The 24,442-nt window shown below is 42.0% G+C and overlaps 1 protein-coding gene across 5 annotated transcripts in view; it reads right to left on the bottom strand.

The window, feature by feature from the left end:
• The window catches only part of ILRUN (inflammation and lipid regulator with UBA-like and NBR1-like domains), an 82,747-nt gene that overhangs the window by 11,925 nt on the left and 46,380 nt on the right, over positions 1-24,442 (bottom strand). For 2 of the 5 annotated variants that reach the window (XM_074332828.2, XM_074332829.2), the window contains one exon: positions 5,603-5,931. The exons of 1 other annotated variant lie outside the window; for it this stretch is intronic. In XM_074332828.2, the coding sequence (XP_074188929.1) occupies positions 5,603-5,931 (329 nt within the window). The remainder of the gene's footprint in view (positions 1-5,602; positions 5,932-24,442) is intronic. 2 more of the 5 variants (XM_074332830.2, XM_088795818.1) reach the window with 1 other exon arrangement.

Genomic DNA, 24,442 nt, shown 5'->3' with positions numbered 1-24,442 from the left:
GATAATTGTACTGGAACACGATCTGTAATTGGGAAGCATGGAGTGCACTGCTAAGACAGCTGCCTCAGGAGTCAAAGACAACTGCTTTTGTTCATATCCTGGTTTTAGCACTTTCTAGCTACATGACTTTGTGCAAGTCATGGAATCTGTGCACCTCCCGTGTCAGCCCCCGTACGGCAGGGACAGTAACACACCCGTATCACGGTACTGCCGTGTGGACTGAACGCAGGAACGCACGCCTAACACTGAGCCTGCGCCTCTGGGGAACAAATGGGGGGGGGGGGGGAGGCAGGGAGGTGACTGGTATTCTTTTGTGAAAAGCTTTGTAGAACAATTTGGCTCCTTAAACTATGTACATTGATAATTTGAACATTAAAAATGAAATTTAACAAGTCTTCAGCAGAGTGCCTGGCACATAGTAAGTGCTTAATAAATGGTCGTGTTACAGCTCAGATGACTGTACTTTCACTGGCCTCTGCCTGGAAGTAGCATGTTTTTGCTACCTGTCTCTTGCTAGAGGAGACACGAGTTGGCTAAAATATCAAGTGATACAAGTTTTCCTTCCAACTTCTCTTTCAGCCATCTTTAAACCTTTCACAGAAAAGGTCTGTATCTGAGAACAGACTCAAGTTTCACAGCAGTGGGAAGGTTACACTGCCCTCTACTGCCTCACATAACCATTAGCCCAGCTAAGGACACCAACCACCCCACCTGCCTTCTGGTCAAATTCAGAGCCCTCTGAACTGGGCAAATGACGGGCCCAACTGCACTAAGTCACCCTAAACCCATCCCATGTTATTACGTTAAACTGGTCAGCTACCTACTGCACAGTAGGTTAGTAAGATAGACAAGCCATTACATCCTCGGACCCATAGAGCAACCGACTTGCTTTTCCCAAACCTCCCCCCTCTAGTAACTACTACTACGATTTTTAAACCCTCACCTAATTAGAGGGGAAAGAACTCTCCTATGCCTTAGTCAACACAGATAGCAGCAGGTTAAAAGACAGCTGATTTCTGATGTAATAAAACAGAATGACTCCTCTAGCTCCAGATCCAAAACATACTAAAGGGTGGCTGTCAGAGAAAGAGAGGGAGGGAGAAAGAGGAGGAAGGGGAGGAAGAGAGGGAGGGAGGGAGAGAGAGAAGCAGGTGGGGACGTGGGCAGCAGGGCAGATGGCACCCAGCAGTGGTGGACGCTGGAGTTCCATGAACCGCCCCACAAAGATAATAACAAGTTTCTCCCGAACCAGCACTTGGCGGAAGTAATAACAGTGGCTCAGACAGTAATCCAGTTTCAAGGAGGAGTACATGACATATACTAGCTCTAAACATTTTTTTTTTTTAAAGTAAGAACAAACACAAAATAAGAGCCATAGTCCAAGTAAGAAAATAAATGCGTTTGGGATTCTTTTCAGCTCCCCCAGTGTAAACTACTACTCTTTCAGCGAAAGGCAGTGAAGCATTTGGCCGTCGTGAAAAAACAGCCCCTTGGTTCTGCCAGCCACACTCGTATTTCCAGCTGTCCTGAATCCGATCATTTGGTTGGTGTCTTATTCCTCTGTAGGGTCTTCTTAAAAAAATTTAGAGATTTAAAAAAAATTACTGGTAAGAAGAAGAAGTACCTAATTTTAACAGGGCTTCTTTTCTCCTCCCGCACCTCTATACATTGTTTTTCACTCCTTTACACGGTCCAAACAGATGCTGTCCTGGCCTGCAGAGATGAGTCACAGAGCTCGGGGTCATGGCAAGACTGGCCCTGAGTCAACAGAGTGAGCGCCTACCTACTGCGGCAGTTTGTCCTCTGCCGCTCCCGAACGACTCACACAGAAAGGGTTCATTAAAACAGCACCTAACCTTCCCCAATACTTGATCTGTTCACCTGGGACAGGTCAGCCCAAATGCAGCTGACCATGAGGCCAGCCAACGTCTAATGAAAGCAAGGAGACAGACTGATGAATCCTTAGAGCAGGTCAGCATATACTCCACCGACTGCAGCTGACAGCTTTCACACAGGGAGGGAGGGGCATGGCGCTCCAGGCCGTGGGACTAGCTAGGCCAGGCGTTCCCACCCAGAGCTGGCCCCCAAGCACAAAGCACGGAGCCCAGAAAGCTAATGGTTATTCCAGGGCAGTTGGGGAAGGGCTCCAGGGGTGTCCAGTTCCTGGCACTGACAGATGTGCCATTATGTTGACATATCCACCCTGCCCTCATAGAGCAGGTGCGTGAAGCAATCTTTTCATTTCATCCTACCAACCTTAGCAAGTTAAACTGTAACTATGGAGCAGCAGGAAACTGTACCTGCCTCCTAAAGCTGTGGCCATGGGCTTCCAAGAGCATCATGTTCTTTCCCAGCCTGAATGGCAGGCAGGGAATTTCTTTAGAGTAAATGAAACCTATTGCCAGCTCAGTGATCCCTGACAGCAGGGCACTAGGCGGGCCTCCTACCATCCCACAGAGATGGCACCGGAGCGAACTGAAAACACTTGCCCCAACTCGAGCCCCAGGGGTCCCTTTCGGCCCTTCTACTCATTCATAAATCACAGGGTGCTATTTATTACAAACACCACATGGTTTATGCCTCCCGAGTTATAAAAATAACTTATTTTTATCAACCAAGAAAAGAAGTCACTACTTTAAAGACTCAACGAACAGGGGAACTCTTTGAGAAGACGCCCAAATCCCCAGTTTACATCAGCGCCACTTATCTTACTAATTCCAGCTCCGCTTCTTTCATGCCGTGATGATACTGGTCACCAACTCAGTCAATACTCTCTCTCTACACAGCCTCCGGCCACAGGAGGATCCTGGGAACGCCAGGCTCACCTCCTAAGTAATCCATTTGAGGACTGTGGCATCTGGATTTGAATCCCAGCTCTGCCTAGCTGTGTGATAACGGGCAAGTTACTTAGCCCTCAGAGCTGTTGTCTTCTTATCAAAAAATGAGACGATACATGGAAAGTACATGGCAGCACACCTGGCACACAGGAAGAGTTAAAAAATAACCCTGGTATATACTTGATCTCATCACTTTGTCAAGTAGACCCCTCAGAACCGCAATCATGTCCGCCTTTAAAAATAAATCTGTATTCTCAAGCCAAACACCAATGTTTAGAATTATGAAGTACAGCCCAATTCTTCTCAAAGCATGATTTCATCCACTGGTTCTCAAAGGAACACAGTGCAACCAGCTGACGCTCGCTCCCATTGTCTGTCACCCACACCAGACCACACATGCCTTAGTCATTCTGCCCTCAGCACTTTAACTGTTCTCCATACCATTCATCGCCCTTCCTCTTTCCAAATCTGTCCATTTTCTAAAAGGCTCTTTCCATCAACTCTGTCTCTGCTTCTCTAACTCTAACCCCCCAGCCATATACACAATTATACATTTTGACCGTGTTGTTTTCTACTGACCAAATTCATACTTCGTCTTGACTGAGCTGTACGCACGTTTCGCCTCCCCTACTGCACTGTAAAGCTGCGAGCCGGCAGGCTCACTCCTTGTGTCCTTCACGCCTCCGTCTGAACAAGGTGCACTGCTCTACACAGTGCACAAACGTGTTAACTAATACTTACTGATGACGGTTTACACCGTCCCGTTCCTAAGGAGCCCTACGACGTGGAGCTGACGCAACTCACGCCAGAAAAACTTGCACCGAACTTGCTGGTTGCTCACTTAAGTGCTTTCTGAACAAGATTCTGCTTAAATGAAAAAAAGGGGAGGCTCCAATTTCTCTTGGGATCTTAGTGCCACATTCTCAATGCATTACAGACAACAAGCTCCTTGGATATCATTTCTCATGAGAACCTTTCTCTGTGGTTTTTGCAAGTGCTACTGCTGAATGATCCCAGAGTTCATGAAAAACAATGTTGGTAACACACCGTGAGTTCATCAACCTTAAGAAATCTCTCAGTCTCACCACAGCCCAGCCCTCAAAACGCAGTATGCTGGGACCTCAACAGACTGGGAGGTAATCCGTTCTGACAGCGCACGCCCCCAAACACACCTGGGCCAGGGCAAAGAGAGCTGGCGAAAGGCCTCAGTCCCTAAAGCCCTAGATGAGAACACAGCTCCCAGTTTCACAGCTCAGGACGGTGAGTGCAGCGCCTGGGCCGGGACAGCAGCCTTCTCCTAGGACTGCAGTGCCGGCTCGCAGGGAGCTCACAGGGGCTTCCACTGTACAGAGTATTGGAGCAACTGGCTGTGCTTCCTGCAACTCTCATCTTCCCATGAAACTCAACTGCCTCAAGTTCCTGTTCTAACAAGGCGTTCTAGAGCCTGTACCACGCGGAACAGTCATACTCCGAAGGATTACATTTAAGTAAGAAAAATCTGGAGCAACAGGGACTTAGAGGAAAATCTTTGATTAAGGGTTAAGATGTGAAGTCTTTTCTCAAACAATTTACTGCCTTGCCAAAATCTACTTCTCTTACATCCTGTAGAACTAACGTGACTCCACAGAATCCATTATAATGACTATCCAATCAGCCAATCAATCAACCCTTTGCGACACTACTAGTGAATGAAGTCCCTCCTCCTAGACCATGTGGAGAAAGATGAGTCACATCGCCAGGTTTCTTTCTTCATTTGCCTCCTGATCTAGACCATATGCAAAACACTGGTCAGAAAAATACCATTCTTACAACAGAGCAACTTGTTCCTCCAATAAACACCAATTTTATTTAAAAACGTTGAGGGTGAATGCCAACACGAAGCAAGGATGGACGTCAGAGGCACACGATTATCGGGTGGGATGCTGGCCGAACGCGCAGCAGACTGACCAGGGAAGAAAGCGCAGGCCAGGGCGCCACCCCTCGGACCGCCGGCCACAGTGGTCACTCAGCACCAGGGCTTTCATGCACCCACAGCCCACAGCCAGGAACCATCAGCACCTTAGCAGCGTGTAGCAGACACCGTGTGATCCAACAGCATAAAGAGAAACCGATTGAGAAATCAAACACCCAGGAGAGTGTCTCAGAACAATCAGAATATTTAAAATCATGGTTCACTCAACGAAGAATTCTCTCCCTTATTCCCCACACGTGAAAAGTCAAAATATCACTTGGGCCACTGTGGGTTGTGGACGAGGAGGCCACACAGACTGAGGAGACGACATGCAAACAAGGCAACCGAGGTGAAAGCCCAACAACATTTACAATAAATCATTGAGCTGGTCTTGTTCCTCAGAAAAAATAAAATAAACGAAAACCCCACCCCAAACCAAAACAACAGAGTAGGAACCAACCCCAAAGGTGTGCTGCTGTCACTCTAAGCTTAGTATACGTTTCTGATGGAAGCATGGCTGGTGATATTTTGACTTTCTTTTTTTAAATGCTAAAGGTAAACAACTTTGTTCTTTCAACACCCAAACCAGAGCAGAGAGACAGGAGTAAATTATAAACGTGGATGAAGTAATCTCCACAGGACATGAAGATGGGGAGGGGGGAGGGGAGAAGGGGTAGGCTCTGTGTTGTTGCTGTTGGCAGGAGAGCTAAGCAGTCTTAAAGAACATTCTAGGATTGTAGGTTTGCCATGAAGGGGTATCACAGATCCCAAGGCCCACCACCTACCCCTTCTCCTCTTCTCCGAGGGCACCTACCTTACTGTAAGTCACTACTGATAAGTTGTTTGCGTGACTGCTGGGGGACAGATTTACAGAGTTCTGTGAGAGTCTATTCTCATCTTGCTCAGTTTGGTCAGGAGCAGGAGCCCATGTGTTTTTGCTGATCGAGTCGAACCCGGAACCCCCAGGGTCTTTTAAGTTGTTTTCATCTGATTGTCGGTTCTTTTGGGGAGAGGCAAACGGGTTGAAGTTTCCTTCTACCTTGCGATGTGGCTGTGTGTTGAACTCCGTTTCAAAAGATGACAGCTGCTGCGTCACGCCTAAAAGTCCACCCACCTCCACACTGAGAATCACCCAGATGACATCTGAAACAAAAAGGCAGAGTATGTCAATGCTAGGCATGCCCTCGAGGCCGAAAGCCGCCGCCACCGAGAACCCCAACCACCACCCACACCACGGAGAGAAGTGTGCTCGATGCCAGTTTAGAAGGCAGCTGACAAAGCAGCCCAGTACATTCTCTGCATGAAGCTCTACATTTCTGGTAATGACAAGTTCAAACTCCGACACAAATTCAGTAGAGGTGTGTGGTGAGACCCATGAAACTCTGTAAAAACGTTACTAGTTGATTCTGGTGTACAGCCATATTTGAAAATCATTACTTCAGGGAACAATGAACAATAGATAGAAACCTAAAAACTATTTTCCCAGAATTACAAGCTCTTTGTGGTTTTGTTTTATTTTACATGTGTTTAACTCAGAAAACTCCAGGCAGGCATAATTCTTGAATCAAAAAATGCTTGTAATTACTAAAACTGCTACATATCAACTGCCTCATGCCCCTCTGGGCAATTCAGAGTGACCATATATTGTGCAAACTAGGTTAACTGAGAGTGAGAGAAGGCTATTAATAATCACACCAGGACACAGGTGTCAACCAGCACAAAAGCTCACATATCAGGACAGGTATCACCCTGGCTATTTCCACAATCTATGTCATCAAAAGATACCAAAAATTCAGTGTGTTTCAGACTTTCCACAATAATTCAATTTAACACCAACTTCGCCTTTCTGTCAGATAAGGAAACCCTACTATCTACACTGAAACCACAAGAGATTTATTTTAAAAGATGCACCACAAAACTTTTGGTTATAATTCAGTTGTTTATTTCCTCAATTTCCAAAGCTAAGGGTTCAAACTGAGAAATAAAGAAAGTGGCAGTTTCCTTTGATATCCAGCACCTAAATTCAGAGAAGAGTGGCATCTACTTTCCTGCTGGAAGGTTGTCAAAAAGCAAGCTACAGAAAGGCCAAGAAGCTTTGAAGTGTGAACCCTGCTGAAAACAAATAAAGGCAAATAAACTTCATCAGTTAGCTACATGGAAATACAGACAATATATAAGTGAAGAGGATAAGGAAGGAAGCTGAGGAAAACCCTCTTGGGCTGTGTTTACTCTCAATTTGGGTTCTGTGCATCGGAAGGGGACCTTCGGGTGTCAGGTGGCCATAAATACTCAATGTGAGGTTGGTGGTTTGGGAGCTGTAGTAAGAACTGCGCGGCATCCAAACAGCTACAAGCCAGAACCCTAGTAAGTGGAGATGCAGTGACATCTGGTGTTCACTTCTAGAATTAGCGACACTTTTCACCTCAGGAGAAGCTAAAGCCATCAGCAGCTAGCATGACTCAGGAATGGGCATCCATTCCAGACACCCTTACTAAAGCCATGTGAATCCTCATGGGAACTAGTACAACAACAGCACAACCTGTTGATTCCACACCGTCGGCCAGGACAAGCAGCGGGCCACCTCCCTGAGAAGCCCGGCACACGGCAGCTACAGCAGGTCAGAGCACTTTCACCCAAGGCTCTAAGTCAATCTCATAAACTAGCATGAAATGCGTGCACCTTAAAGAAAAACCCATCCCATGCTCTTCTGTCCTATCTTTCTCACCAAAAGCAACATCCTTCACTCTGTGCGTTGTCCCCAAATGAGCCGCCCTGTTCTATAGGACACTGATTCCTTCTTGTCATCTTCCACCTGTTTTCCAAAACGCTCTCGTAAGTATGTGATACATGCAGCACTCAGTGACAGGTAATATGCTTCATTCTCTTAGCTCAGGAAACTAAATGCTTAGGAGAAAGGACAGTCTTCTGAAGGTGGGATCAGTGTACGAGACTAAAGGCATTTCCCCCCAGGTCCGAGAACTAAAGCTTCCTCAACATAACTCACGGGGCCTTATCGTACTTAAGCCACCGCACTTTATTCACCTTAGCTCCTTTTCTGTACTGTTCACAGATTCCACACGGTATCTGTAAAATGAATGTCATTTAAGAAGCCACTGATTTATAAACACCGACAATAAACACTCCAGTTCTGATCCGCCGAAGTCATGATCATGATGGGTCATCAGGAACAGTAAAAATGCCTTCTACACTGTACAATCGGGCGCTACATCTCGATTTCACATTTCAGAACGTGTTCTTCCCATGCAGAGTGTGTGAGTGAGTGTGTGTGAGTGTGTGTGTGTGTGTGTGTGTTATCAAAATAAAAAAGATGGTGAAGATGGGTTCAATAAGCTTGTTTCAGAGAGGCTGGCCATTTCCCATTCTTACCAGAATGCCATGATTACTGAGAAGAGAACCGCCAGTCAGGTATTTTACTATCTCTGACGGTAACACTACAGCTATAAGAAATCTTAGGGATCATCTAACGGGTAGAAGTGATGGGCTCAAGATCAGACCTCAAGCTGGAAGCCAACGCAGACGCTGACCAGGAACCAACTCGCAGCACAGCCTTTTCATTCACACCTGTTCCTTCCTAACAGCAACTGGGGAAGTGTATCCAGGGAACTAAAGATGTAATTAAATCAGTTCTATTTCCCAGGCCATGGTAGCTTTACCTACAGACGTATGTTCTTTGGCGGCAGTATCAAATAAACGGGCAAAAAGGATGTCCTATGAAAGAAATCAAGAAAGCAGAACTAAGTGCCAAGCCTACACAATCAGGGGTTAGTAAGCAAATGGAGAAACTGATTTTAGAATGTCTTGCTTTAAGGTGATTGTTTTAAAAGCTCCTGAGCCAGAACTTTGGTGCTAGAAGGTACTGTAAATATTATTTCATTCAATGCATCCCTTTTACATATGATAAAACCTTTCATAATAAGTACAATGTTGGAACAATGTGGTAAATGAAATAAATAACAAAGTATTGGATTATAACTCAAAGTATAAAATAAATACATGAGTCCATAATTATATAAATAAATGATTACATGGGGGAGAAGAGACAAACTTCCATACATAAAAATTTCAAATAATAGATACTCCCCCTTTCCAAGAGGTGGGGTTTAATTCCCTACCTCCCCAACCCACCTTGAGGGTGGGCTAGTCTTAGTGATTTGCTTCTAAAGAACAGAGCAGGGAAAGAGAAAAACAGTAACTTCACAGCGGAGAAACTGGCAAACCAACTACTTAACCAAGTGACGGAGGTTGCCATCCCCAGCGAAGCTATGCAAGTATCAGTGCCCCTGACAGGGCGCTTCACCTCTGCAGTTTTCTTCCCCAAGCCCAGACCGTCAGTCTAACCACGAGGGAAACATCAGACAAGCTCAGGTTGGGGGACATTAGAAAGGACACCTGCCAGAATTTCTCAAAACTATCAGGGCTCATGAAAAACATGGAAAGACTGAGAAACTGTCACAGACCAGAGGAGACTAAGCGCAATGTGGTACCCTAGACTGGATTTTGGAACAGAAAGAGGTCGGGAATGTAAAAACTGGTAAAATCTACATAAAGTCTGGAGTTCAGTTAACAGTAATGTACCAGCGTTGACGTCTTCATTCTGACAAGTGTGCGATGGTTATATGGACACTCACAAGGGGGGGAACTGGGTACATGGAAACTCTGTATCATCTCTGAAACTTTACTGTAAATCTAAAATCATTTCAAAGTCAAGTCTACTAAAAGAAATTAGCACAGCATTAAAGACTGTATTTTCAGACATTGAGAGGAAAAGCTGCAACAACAGCCAACAGAAACCACTCTCTGTGCAGAAGGAAAGCTCTGACTCAGCCATAGGTAGAACCGGCTGCAGCAGGGAAAGGAGGAGGGGCCGCACATGCTCAGATACTTCCAAGGCTCAGACAGACGCCCTTGTCCACCGTATCTGACTCACGCCTGTCGGCAGGGAGCTCGCGCTTTCCCAATGCAACCCCTTCTCAGTAGAGCAGTAGGGCCAGTTAACTGTCCTCAAGCAGGGGAACAGTATAAATGCGCCAGCACCTGTGCCCAGGAGCCATCGCCCTGACGTGGGGGCTGGGCTGCGGCTGCCTGCCTAATTCCAGAGCTTTCCTCTGCACACCATGCAAACCATGCAAACAGAAACCACTCACAGCAGCAGCAATTGCGGCATCAACAGGCTCCACGCGGGCTCGGCTTCCCGAGGGGGAACGGCCAGGGCACTTGGGATAGCACAGCCTTGAAAAACCCGGTTTACAAGGACACCTCCGAGTAGTTCAAGCTGTGGCCAGGACTGTAATGTGAAGGCTTCTGATCTCTAGAGCCACCGCCTCAGGCTGTCCCCAGGAGCCGTGTGACAGGAATGTCACCGCACCAGAAGACAGCCTGGCTCTAGTTGGCATACACACGGATGATTACCACGCAGGCAACTTCTAGTTTGCTGGCTGTGGATTCAAATCCTCCATAAAGTTCAGTGAATCTTCAAAGCCCAACAGGAAGCTCACATTTCTCCTGTGGACAGAGAGCCACTTGGGGCCAGAGGGGTCAGGGGTACTAGCGAGCTGCGGGGCTACGCGCTACGGGCTCACGTTTCGCTCTGGAGGCCAGCTGGCTCTGCACTGCCTCGCTCCAGTGAGAGGCTTGCAGGAGAGTCTGGGCGCTGGTTGTCTCAGGGCCTGAAATGCGCCCCTGCAGCAAGCAGGACAGGGGAGGTATTTTAGCAGGCCCGTGCATCTTCACGTCCATCTTGGGAACGAGTAAGGTAGCAGCGTGTGTACACGGTAAGAAGCACTTCCAGTCCTTGCACCAATCTGCTTAGTGCCTACTTCCAGTCTGCATGCCCACGCTCCCTCCACGCCGTCGCCTCGCTCCCATGGCACACGCCTGGGCACTCACTCACTTTCACGTCTATCAGCACAGCAGTCCCTCCGCACCAGCGAGAAGAGGGTGGAGGCAGGCCCGCCCATTCATCCGCTCCTCAGACGGCAGCTCCTGATTCCTGGGCGCAGCCCATTTACAGCACGTGACGAAACACTGCTTCCCCAGCCACCCTGCCACAAAAGTGCACTAGACCCTTGTTCCTTAGTTGCAGTATTATTCTCAGAAACTTCCTTTTAAAATGTAAATGCCGCTCAAAGAAATATATTGTTAACTTAACCTTATTATCAAGTCAACCAATGGACAAGAGTTCACATAGGGGAGAAGAAAGAGAAGCCTGAGAAAGCACCCTGGAAGATTGGGTGAGCTGAGTGAAGGGTCCCTGGCGCCCACAGGAGGGAGAGGGGCTCAGAAAGATAAGGTGAAATGGCAGCAACAAAGAAAAACTGTTTGTACTTCACAATGTTTCCAAATCATGCCCTACTTAATATTCATGAGCTTTTACCTTAAAAGGGGTGGTGGTGGTGGTAAGTACAGCGATTATTTAATCACTCATTTGCTTCAAGTCTTAAAAAACAATGATCCCTACACTTCCCCAAACCAGTAAAACCAGTACCATGGAACTTAAAGAGTAAAAATATGTCTGAGACAAAAGGTGAAAATCAGCTCAGAATGAAAAAGGAAAAAATAACCCTGCCAAGGCAGGTGCAACGTTAACAGGAAACAGCGTTTCTCCCCGGGTCAGGCAGCCGATGTAGAATGCCATAATCACCCCCCGAGCAGCTACAGCCTTCTTACCAACAATGCCCAGTCCCGCTTGGTTCCAGCCATCTGAGGACACCCAGCTGCCAAGCTGCCCTTGTCTCCGGGCGGCACCCAACTCCTAATTCAGCCTCCCTTCTGATCCTGCCTCAGAAACAGCAGCCAACCCCAAACTGGCGCCCACACCTCTGAGAGCCTCTTCAGAAGCGCTCAGCAGCAACGGAAACCTTACAAACGCCTCTTCCCTCATCCCTCTTACTGCAATGAGGGATCAGCCTGTCACCGTTTCAACCCTCTGACTGATCTGAGTATCACTAAGAGTCAAATAATTTAGAAAAAGAACAAAGTTGGAGGTCTCACACGACCTGATTTCAAAACTTATTACAAAACGACAGTAATCAAAATAGTGTGGTAGTGGCAGAAAGACAGACATACAGACCATGGAAAAGAATGGAGAGCTCAGAAACAAATCCTCCTATTTACGATCAAATGATTTCCGACAAGCGCCAAGACCATTCAAAGGGGAAGGACAGTCTTTTTCCACAAACGGTACTGGGAAAATTGGATATCCACATGCAAAACAATGACGTTGGACCTTACCCCACACCATGTACAAAAATTAACTAAAAATGGATCACAGACCTAAACAGTAAGAGCTAAAACTATAACTCTTTTAGAAGAAAACATAGGAGAGCTTTATGACATTGGATTTGGAAGTGATTCCTTGGATATGACACCAAAAGCACAGGTAATCAAAGAAAAAAAGATACACTGGATTACATTAAAATTAAAATTTTTATACATCAAAGGACACGATCAACAGTGAAAAGAAAAACCACGGAATGGAGAATATATATGCAAATCATATATGTTGGAAGGGGCTAATATGCAGAATTAAAATTAAAGAACTCTTACAAAATAAAACAAATAACCTGATTAAAAATGGGCAAAGAACTTGAACAGACAAAAATGAATGGTCAAAAAGCACATGCAAAAGAGCTCAATGTCACTTGTTAGGAAAATGCAAATCAAAGCCATAATGAGACACCACCTCACGCCCATCATGGTGAGGATGTGGAGACACTGGGTCCCTGTGCACTGCTGGTGACAGGGTAAAACGGCACAGCTGCTATGGAAAACTGTATGGCACTTCCTCAAAAAATTAAAAATAGAATTGCTACCTGGTCTAGCAATTTCACTTCTAGGTGTATGCCCCCAAAGAACCAACAGCAGGGCCTTGAGCCAACCCACTGTCATAGCGGCATTATTCATAATATCAAAAGGTTGGAACAATCCACGTTCCAACACTGATGGATAAATGGGCTAAAACAGTATGGTCTACACAAACAATGGAGTGATTCAGCCTTAAAAAGGAAGGAAATTCTGAGACACGCTACAAGTTGGATGAACCTTCAAAGACATATGCTAAGTGAAATCAGCCAGTCACCAGAGGACAAATGCTGTATGATACCACTTATCAGTGAGGGAAATGGAGTAGTCAGATGCATGGAGACAGAAAGAGCAGGGGTGGTCAGGGCCGGGGGAGAAGAGAATGAAGGACTCACCTTTATGGGTGCAGAGCTTCGGATCTGCAAGATGAGAAGAGCTCAGGTTGCATAACAATGTGAATGTACGCAATGTTAGGGAACTGTACACTTTAAAATGGCTAAGAAGGTCAATTTTGTTATGCGTATGTCATCACAATGGATTTAAAGAAAAAAAAAATCCTGAGGCCCAGTAACTTTAAGTTAGTTGCTCAAGGCCAATCAGTAATGCGTCATGTGGCAGAATCAAAGCCCGAAGTCAGATCTTTTTGATCTTGGTCTAGGCTTATCTGTAATGCCGTGCAGTACTCCTGCCCACCCCGTCAGGTTTGAGAGTTCCACCAATCAGGAAATAGATAATACTATTCCTGGCAGAAAAGATGGAAATATTAACATCCTAACAATTTAAACTTTTGTAGCAGACTAATAGAGCATATTCTGAGGGTGTTATAGTCCAGTTGTAGAAAATTAATATGGCATGAAAGTACATTTAAGCAACATAATTACTAATTTAAATTTCAAAGTACCATTATGTTTAAGGATAATGCAGGGAATCAAAACTTTAGCTACATTAAGAGACAAATGTATGCATCTGGCGCAAAATAGACAGATCAAAACTGGCATTTTAACAATCATTTTGGCATTAATGTTGAAAAGCACCCGAGTGTGGCATTGGATTAAGTGGCTTCACATGTAAATACTGTCCATTTTATATGCAAATAGGTAGAAAAATGGCTGGTATTCTTATTCCTTCACTACCTCTGCTACATTTCTGAATGAGTCTGATGGGGACACACTTGATGCTTCTCGATATCTGTAGCGTTTACATCAAAGCGTATTTAAAAATAGAATACTCGCGCAGACAAAGTACTTTCAAGTAAATATTTAGTTCAACCACCAGTAAGTAAAATTTTAGACCAGCAACTGATTTATTTAATTCAACTTTAAATACCTTCATTAAAAAACAAAAGGCCATTCGTCTTGGTACACATGCTTCTAAGGTGAGGTTGAACGTAGGATGCTTAGACCTTTCTACAGTCATTACTATGTATGTTTTGAATACTTAAAAGCATGACAAGACATAAGCCTCATTTGTCTTTTATTAGAAACTCAAACCCTAACTTTGACATAATCAGGGGCAAAACGTGTAACACAGCGTCACTGATGGTGACTGGTTACCCTTGGTGAAAGCTTTTTGGATCTGGAGACTCCTGATCACGTACACGACGTTAACTCTGCTCTCCCTCCCTGTCCTCCTAAGGACAGGCTTTGTTTCAGGCTTCAGGGACTCGGCTCCCAGCCAACACGGTCATCCTAGCCGGACCAAGGCTGCACTGATGCTGGAAAGAGCGAAACAAAGAAAACAGTAACCCCTGCCCCTCCACCTTCTCTCCAAGGAGAGCTCCATTACAGACATCACACATTCACTGACAAGTCAGTCCAAGAAAACGATAAAGCAAGACTTCCTGAATGTTTGTTTCTTCATTCTCCTCTCCCCCACCCCACCCCACCCCCACCCTCAGTCTGCACTTTTTTCTTCATTTCGTTGGTCTTTCGCAACTTGCACAAGCACACATCCCTCTTCATTTGCACTGCAGGCCCTTAACAGGACAAAGTGTTTTCCTGGCTTGAAACTGGGCACAGAATTTTGGGGAAATGAATGATTATTCATCTCTGGACTGATGTAGGTCTAGTAACATCCACACACAGGGGGTCTTAGGGCTCACTCATGGCCAGGTAGACGTCTTAATCCTACAAAAGGGAGCCACTCAGACCACGCACTCACATCTGAGCTACAGAGCACAGTGGCCCTGTGGGACTCAGTCTGGGCCACAACACACGACAGTCTGCTGCTCCTCTCTCTTCCAGATGACACATGGGTGGGAAAGCTCAGAGTACTAGCACTTCCAATCTACCTCCCACTCTTTCGCACACAAAGCCCTCAGCTCATACCAAACGGCACGAGCCACATTCAACTGGAGTGTATGCTTATTTATCGCAATCCGAAACATGGAGCCTTCTCCCTGTCACCCATCTGAGTCTATTTAGTTAAAATAGTGCATATTTGGGAAAGCCCCTCTAAGGCCTTCAAGCTAGAAAATTATTATTTCCTAATGCTTATTATGTTTCTTACTGAAGATAAGCATTTTTAATACTTTATTATTTCTAAGACTTTATTTTGAGAGCAGCTCTAGGGTCACAGCAAACTGAGAAGATACACAAGCCCTCTGCCTCCACATACTCGTATGCACAGCCTCTGCTGTCATCACCCCAAGGTGGTTATTACTTGTTACAACTGATTAACCTACACAGATACATCATTGTTACCCCAAATCCACAGTTCACATTAGGGTTCTCTCTTGGTGCTGTACATTCTTTGCGTTTTGATAAACCTATAATGATGTGTATCCAGCACTGTGACATCACACAGAAGAGTTTCGCTGCCCTGAAAACCCTCAGAGTTCTGCCTGTTCATCCCTCCTCTCCTGGCCCCTGGCAACCACTGATCGTTTCACTGTGTCCACAGTTTTGCCTTTTCCAGAACGTCACGTAGTTGGAATCATACAGTATGTAGCCTTTTCAGAGTGGCCACTTTCACTAGGTAACATACATTTAAGGCTCTTCCATGGCTATTCATGAACTGAAAGCTCATTTGTTTTTAATGCTGAGCAGTCCTCCACTGTCTGGATGGACCAGTTTATTTATCCATTCACGTACTGATGGATGGTCTTGATTGCTTCCAAGTTTTGGCAATTATGAATAAAAGTACTATAAAGATGATGAAAGTATTTTAGTTTTTTAAGAAACTGTCAAACTGTTCCACTGTGACTGTACCGTTTTCCATTCCCACCAGCAATAAACGAGAGGTCATGTTGCTTCAATCCTCACCAGCATTTGGTATTGTCAGTGTTCTAGATTTGGGCAATTCTAATAGGTGGGTATTGGTAACTTGTTTTAATTTGCAATTCTCTAACGATATGATGTTGAGCATCTTTTCATATGCTTATATGCCACCTGGTTATCTTCTTCGGTGAGATATCTATCCAATACCTTCGCTCCTTTTTAATTGGGTTATTTTCTTATTACTGAGTTTTAAGAGCTTTATCAGATGTGTTTTGCAAATTTTTCTCCTACTAGTTTGTGGCTTGCTTTCGCATTCTCTTGACACTATCTTTCAGAGATCACAAGTTTCTAATTTTAATGAAATCCAGCTTATCAATTCTTTCTTTCACAGATGGTGTTTTTGGTGTTGTATTTAAAGTCACTGCTGGGGCCAGCCTGGTGGCTCGGGCGATTGGAGCACTGTGCTCCTAACTCCGAAAGCTGCCAGTTTGTTTCCCACATGAGCCAGTGGGCTCTCAACCGCAAGGTTGCCGGTTCAATTCCTCGAGTCCCGCAAGGGATGGTGGGCTGTGCCCCCTGCAACTAAGATTGAACACAGCACCTTGAGCTGAACTGCCACTGAGCTCCCGGATGGCTCAGATGGCTGGAGCGCGGGCTCTCAACCACAAGGTTGCCAGTTCGATTCCTCGAGTCCCGCAAGGGATGGTGGGCTGTGCCCCTGCAACTAGCAATGGCAATGGCAACTGGACCTGGAGCTGAGCTGCGCCCTCCACAACTAAGACTGAAAGGACAACAACTTGAAGCTAAACGGCACCCTCCACAACTAAGATTGAAAGGACAACTTGACTTGGAAAAAAGGCCTGGAAGTACACACTGTTCCCCAATAAAGTCCTGTTCCCCTTCCCCAATAAAATCTTTACAAAAAAAAAAAAGAAAAAAAAGTCACTGCTATACCCATGGTCATCTAGACTTTTTCCTGTTATATTCTAGGACCTTTATAGTTTTGTAGTTTACGTTTAGTTTTATGATCAATTTTGAGTTAACTTTTATGAAGGAGGTCTGTGTGTAGGTTCATTTTTTTGCACGTAGATGTCTAGTTACCATTTGTTGAAAAGACTATCTTACCTCCAAGTGTGTTGTCAAAGATCAAAGTAGACTATATTTCTGTTGGTCTCTTTGTGGGCTCTCTATTCTGTTCCACTGATGTATTTATTCTTTCACCAATACCACACTGTCTTGATTACTGCAGCTTTATAGTAAGTCTTGAAGTTGACGAGTGTCAGTTCTCCAACTGTTCTTCTCCAATACTGAGTTAGCTATTCTGGGTCTTTTGCCTTTCTATATAAAATTTAGAATCAGTTTGTTGACATACCCATACTAACTTGCTGGGATTTTAATTGGGATTGTGTTGAATCATAGATCAAACTGGGAAGAGGTAACATCTTGACAATATGACTCTTCCCATCCACGAACACGAAATATCTCTCCATTTATTTGATTCTTCTTTGATTTATTTCTTTAGATTTTTTTTTTGTTTTTCTCATATTTATCTTGTTCATATTTTGACAGATTTATACTCAGGTGTTTCATTTTGGGGGGATGCTAACATGTTCTTACATGTGTTTTTAATTTCGAATTGAAGTTGCTCATTGCTGGCATATAGGAAAGTAATTAACTTGTATATCAACCTTGTATCCTGCAACCTTGTTATAATTATTAGTTCCAGGAGTTTTGTCAATTCTTTCAAATTTTCTACATAATCATGTTATCTGCAAAAAAAGATAGTTTTATTTCTTCCTTCCTGTATACCTTTTATTTCCTTTTGTTGTCTTACTGCATTAGCTAATATTTCCAGTATGATGTTGAAAAGCAATGGCCCTTCCTTGCCTTATTTCTGATCTTAGCAGGAAACTTCTAATTTTTCACCTTTAAGTATCATGTTGGCTGAAGGTTTTTTGGAGATGTTCTTTATCAAGTAGAAGACGTTCCCCTCTATTCCTAGTTTGCTGAGAGTTTCATTATGAATGGGTGTTAGATTTTGAGAAATTATTTTTCTGCATCTATTGATTTGAACATGTGATATTTTCTTCTTAGCCTGTTAATGTGGTTGATTACATTAACTGATCACTGAATGTTGAATCGGCCTTGCATACCTGGGATAAATCCCACTTGGTCATGGTGTGTATAATTCTTTTTATACATTGTTAGATTTGACTTGCTAATATTTTGATGAGGATTTTTGCATCTATATTCATAAGACATAATGGTCTGTGATTTTCTTTTCTTACAATGTCTATGTCTGGTTTTGGTATTAGGATAATGCTGGCCTCATAGAATGAGTCAGAAAGTATTGCTTCTGTTTCTTTCTAGAGAAATGATAATTTTTCCCTTAAATGTCTGGTAGAATTATTCAGTGAACTCATCTGAACTTGGTGCTTTCTGTTTTATAAGGTTATTAATTTTTGGTTAAATTTATTAGTATAGGTCTAATTCAGATCATCTATTTATTTGTTGTGAGTTTTGGTAGATTGCATCTTTCAAGGAAGTGGTCCATTACAGCTACGCTATCAAATTTGTACAGAGTTGCTTATAATATTCCTTTATTATCCTTTTAATGTCCATAGAATCTGTAGTGATATCCCCTCTTTTATTTCTCATATTAGTAATTTGTGTTTTCTCCCTTTTTTTGTTAGCCTGGCTAGATGCTTATTGATTTAATCGAGCTTTTCAAAGAACCAGTTTTTGGTTTTGTTGATTTTCTCTATTGATTTTCTGTTTGCAATTTCATTGATATCTGCTCTAATTTTTATTCTTTTTTCTCCTGCTTACTTTGGATTTAATTTGCTTTTCTTTTTCTAGTTTCCCAGGGTGAGAGATTAGATTATGTATTTCAGGTCTTTCTTCTTTTCTAATACAGTCATGTGCCACATAACAACAGTTGGGTCAACAATGCACCGCATAGAACAATGGTCCCATAAATTATAACCGAGCTGAAAAATTCCTGTCACCTACTGAAGTTGTAGCCATCATCATGTCATAGCTCAATGCATTACTCACATGTTTGTGATAATGTTAGTGTAAACAAACCTACCTCACTGCTCATAATATTAAATGTACAGCACATACAATTATGTACAGTACATAATACTTGATAATAACAAATGACTATGTTACTGGTTTATATATTTACTATAACATACTACCCTGTTTCCCTGAAAATAAGACCTAGACGGACAATCATCTCTAATGCATCTTTTGGAGCAGAAATTAATATAAGACCCCATCTATTATATTATATTATATTATATTAATTATATTATATTAATTATATTATATTATATTAATTATTTATATTATATTATATTATATTATATTATATTATATTATATTATATTATATAATATACCTGGTCTTATAGTAAAATAAGACCGGGTCTCATATTAATTTTTGCTCCAAAAGACACATTAGAGCTGACTGTCTGGCTAGGTCTTATTTTCAGGGAAACATGGTATGCTTTTTATCATTAGAGTGTGCTCTTTCTACTTATTAAAAAACAAGTTTGCTGTAAAACAGAGTGCCGTGTTACGCCAGCAGCAACCTCATACATCTTGTGTTGACCTCGTCTCCTGATTGCATCATTTTCTCTTGTGTTTGATTTAATCTCGTGCTGTTTTGTACAGTGACATGCTATACTGGTTTGTAGCCGAGAAGCGATATGCTATGCTCCATAGCCTAGGTGTGCAGCAGGCTATACCACCCAGGTTTGTGTAAGTGCACTCTATGGTGTTCACACAATGACAAAATCGCCTAACACCACATTTCTCAGCACTGTCCTTACGTCGCACATGACTGTATATACATTAAATGCTATAAATTTCCGTCAAAACACTGTATTTGCTGCATTTCTCAATTCTTATGAGTGGTATTTTCATTTAGTTCAAAGCGTTTTTAAATTTCTCTTAAGATTTCTTCTTTGACCCATGGAGTATCTACAAGTCTGGTTTAATCTCCATGTACTTGGGGATTCTCTCATTATCTTCCTATTGTTCATTCTAGTTTAAAAGGATACACTGCATAATTTCTATTCTTTTCAATTTGTTAAGGTATTTTATAATTCCACTGTGGTCTAAGAGGATACATTGTATGATTTTCACTCTTCAATTTGTAAAGGTATTTTACCACCCAGAACGTGAGTGTTTCATATGAGCTTAAGAAAAAAGTGCATTCTGCTATGTCGAAGTAGCCAGCAGGTGTCAATTATACACAGCAGACTGACTGATAGATGCTGTTGAGCTCAAACAAATTCTTAATGGTTTTCTGCCTGCTGGATCTGTCCACGTCTTATTTCTTTCTTTTATGTTTTCTTTTTTTCCCCCCCTTCTTCCGCTCCCCTCTACCCTTGGTCTTTGTTCCTGTTTTTTTCTGCCTTTTATGGTTTTAATAGAACATTTTATTGATCCCATTTTCTCTCCTTTCTTAGCATATCAATTATGCTCCTTTTTTCAGTAGTTGCCATTTGCAATGTACATTTACAACTAATCCAAGTAAAGTCTGAACTGACACTATACCACCTCACAAGGTGGTACAAGTATCTTATAATAGCAAATATTCCTAATTTCTACCACCTGTCCCTTGTATGATTGCTGTCATTCATTTCACTTATACATATGCATGCACACGCGCACGCGCACACACACACACATAACTGAATACTGTTGCTATTATTTTGAACAAATTATTCTGTTAACTCAATTAAGAATTAAGAAAAAAAAGTTTTAATTTTACCTTCACTTATTCATTCTCCAATGTGCTTCCTTTCTTTATATACATCTGAGTTCTGACCTATATCATTTTCCTTCTCTCTGAAGAACTTACTTGAAAATTTCTTGCAAGGAAGATCTACCAGCAACAAATTCTCTTAATTTTGGTTTGTCTGAGAAAGTATTTCTCCTCAACTTCTGAAGGACAACTTTGTAGAGTACAGAATCTTAGGATGGTGAGGGTTTTTCTTTCAATATTTTAAATATTTCGTTCCACTCTCTTCTTGCTAATATGGGTTTCTGAGAAGTCACATATCATTTTTATCTTTGCTCCTCTACGGGTAAGCTGTTTTCTTCTGGCTCCTTTCAAGATTTTTTCTTTATCTCTGACTTTCTGCATTATGACTATGTTATGCCTGTGTGCAGTATGTTAGGCATTTATCCTGCTTGGTGTTTTCTTAGCTTCCTAGATCTGTGGTTTGGTGTCTGATATTAATTGGGAAAATTCTGTCATTATTGTTTCAAATATTTCTTCTGTTCCTTTCTTTCTTACCCTTCTGGTATTCTAATCATGTATGTGTTACATCTTTTGTAGCTGTCCCACAGTTCTTGGATAGTTTGTTCTGTTTTTTCAGCCTTTTTTCACTTTGCTTTTCAGTTTCGAAAGTTTCTACTGACGTATCTCAAGTTCAGAAATTCTTTCTTCAGCTGTGTCTCATCAATTAATGAGTCCACTGAAGGCATTCTTCATTTCTGTTAAGAGTTTTTGTTCTCTAGCATTTAAAATTTTTTCCTTAGTATTTCTACCTCTCTGCTTACATTACCTATCTGTTCTTACATGTTGTCTACTTTTTCCATTAAAGCCCTAAGCGTATTGATCACAGATTTTAAAAATTCTTGGTCTGATAATTCCAACACTCTTGCCATGTCTTGACTCTGGTCCTGATGCTTTTCAGTCTCTTCAAACTTTTCTGCCTATTAGTATACCTTGTCATTTTTTGTTGAAGGGTGTGCACGATATACCATACAAAAGGAGTGCAGAAAAAGAGCCCTTCAGTGATGTAGTGGTAAGGTATAGGGGAAGGGTATAGTTCTGTGATTAGGCCCGACTTTTGGTGAGCCTATGTCTCTGGACTGTGAACTTCACTTGTGCTTCTCCAATTGTCTTCCTGCTTCTGCAGGGACAGGATGGCTAAGGGGGCTGAAGCTGGGTATTTCCCTTCCCCCACGTGGAAGGCTCGAGCCAGCTGGAATTGGCTATTTCCCTTCTCCCAGGACAGTTAGGATCGGATAAAACCTTAGCAGGTTAGGTTCTGGTAAAATAATTTCTCCTGGGGGTAGGCCTTGTTAAGCACAGAATTGCTCGGGGTAATTTCAAAACAGTTACTTTTACCCTCCCATTGCCAGAAGCATTAGGGGATTTTGGTCCAATATCATTCACTGTGAGAACCTGGTAGAGATCCTTGGGGTAAAACAAAAGTGTGGCGATACTCCTGGAGTTTTCTCTCTCAGGCTTGTCCAAACTAAGCCTCCAACAATTTGTCAATTATAGTTCCGGTTTTTCTAGCCCAGTACTGGTTCCTGCAGGTTTCTGCTCCAGTCAATTTTGATTCTCTGTGTAATTTTCAGCACACATTAGGCTGTATGTTATTCTGCCTTGGGTCCTCCACACAAGTATTCAACACCTTTCTAGGTTTATAAGCTGGAATCTTCAACTCCACCAGGACTCCAAAGAACCAGATCATTGGGATATTTGAGACTGAAAGAGTATCTTAAGGAGCCTTTACTAAGAAAAGTTCATACAAGACAAGTTAACAGTTGAGGAGCGATTACTGCACAAGGTTTCCCAATATAGTTAGATTTTTTTAGTAATAACAATAAGAATATTAATACTAGCAACAATAAGCATCTAACAGTCATTCAGCGCTTACCATGTCAGCTGCTGTTGCAAAAGCTTTTGCATGCATTCACTCCTCTTACTCCCTCAAAACCCTATGAGGTAAGTACTGTTTTTCTTATTTTATAGATAAAGACACTGAGTCACTGAAAGACAAAATGATGTCCTAAAGCACACTGCTATTCCACTGCTGAAGTAGCAGTCAAACCCAGATGCTATGACTTCAGAGCTCAGGTGGCTGCTCTATGGCCCTTCTGTAATAAAAAAGACTATTTAAGAATTTAATTATAAACGAGCCAAATAAGTACGGTTTGTTCATTCTTTGTAAGCAGTCCAGATTCTGTTTTTGAGATGGCTGTCTAATGCATTTTATTATTTGATCATTATTTATCTACCTTGCTCCAACACAGCAAAAAGAATCACTGACCCATAGAGACAGAAAGCACATTAGGGCTGGAGGAATGGGGAATGACTGTTTAATGGGTATGGTGGGGTTTCCTTTTGGGGTGATAGAAAGGTATTGGAACTAAATAGATGGTGGTTGCATAATACTGTAAATGTACTGACACTGAATTGTATACTTTTAAATGGTTAATTTATTATGTGAATTTTATCTCAATTTAAAAGAAGACAGAATGATCTATAATATATTGGTTAATATGCAACTACTAAAAATTGTGTTTTTTTTAAAGTAACAAGGGAGAAAGATTCTAAAATATTAGGAAAAAAGTAATTACACAACTAAATGTAACAATGTCAAATTTGAAAAACAAATTTTTTTCTTTTAATATCTGGATACATACATGAATAGTATCTATATCTATACAGCAGAATAAATGTTTTCTTTTTATTTTGTCATAAATAGAAAGTTTCTATTTCTTTTATCAAAATAAATACATTTTTGAAAGAATTTAATCACAAATAACTAATAAGTTTAGTGATGCAACTGATTTAAAAGCCCCCACAAATAAGAGAACAAACAGAAAACAAATATGGTTGAACTAAATTCAAGTATATCAATAATCCTATTAAATGTGAATAGTCTAAACACACCCATTAGAAGTCAGAAATTGTCCAAATGGAAAAAAAAAATGGCCCAACTATATGCTGTCTATAAGAAACTCCAAATATAATGACAAAGGCAGGTTGAAAGTAAAAGGCCAAAGATATATCATGCAAACACTAGTCAAAGAAAGCTAGAGTGGCTATATTAATTATCAAAGTTGACTTCAGAGTGAAGAAAATTGCTAGGGAAAACGTAGGACATTACACACTAATAAATGGGTCATTCACCTAGGAGACAGAATCCTAAATGTGCATGCAACTAACAACAGAGCTTGAAAATACATGAACCCAAAACCGACAGAACTAAAAGGAGAAATAGACAAATCCAAAACTGAAATTGGAGCCTTCAACACTGCTTTCTTGGTAATAGAACTAGAAGACCACCCCCAAAGAACATTCTAGAAAGATACAGAGGAACTGAACAGCATCAACCAACTGAATTTAAATGACATTTAAAGAACACTCCACCCAACATTAGCAAAATACATATTCTTTTGAGGTGCACATGAAATATTCACCAAGACAGACAACATCTCCTGGGTCATAAACACCTCTACAAATTTAAAAGACTCGAAATCATACAAAGTAATTTAATTCTCTGACCATAATGGAGTTAAACTAGAAATGATTTAACAAGATAAGAGAAAAATCACCATCACTTGGAAATTTAACAACACACTTCCATATAATCCGTAGGTCAAACAGGAAGTCTCAAGGGAAATTATAAAAGATTTTGAACTTAATGAAAATAAAAACACAGTATTTCAAAATTTGTGGGATGCAGCTAAAAGCAGTGTTCAGAGAGAAATTTAAAGTTGCTATTGACTAAACTGTTTGTGTCCCCACCCCCACGCCAAGTTCTTATGCTGAAATCTAATCCCCAATGTATTTGA

This window comes from Rhinolophus sinicus, chromosome 2 (assembly GCF_057876585.1).
Source record: "Rhinolophus sinicus isolate RSI-liver-muscle chromosome 2, RSI-T2T, whole genome shotgun sequence".
Taxonomy (NCBI): Eukaryota; Metazoa; Chordata; class Mammalia; order Chiroptera; family Rhinolophidae; genus Rhinolophus; species Rhinolophus sinicus.
This window is presented reverse-complemented; position numbering and strand designations above follow the sequence as displayed.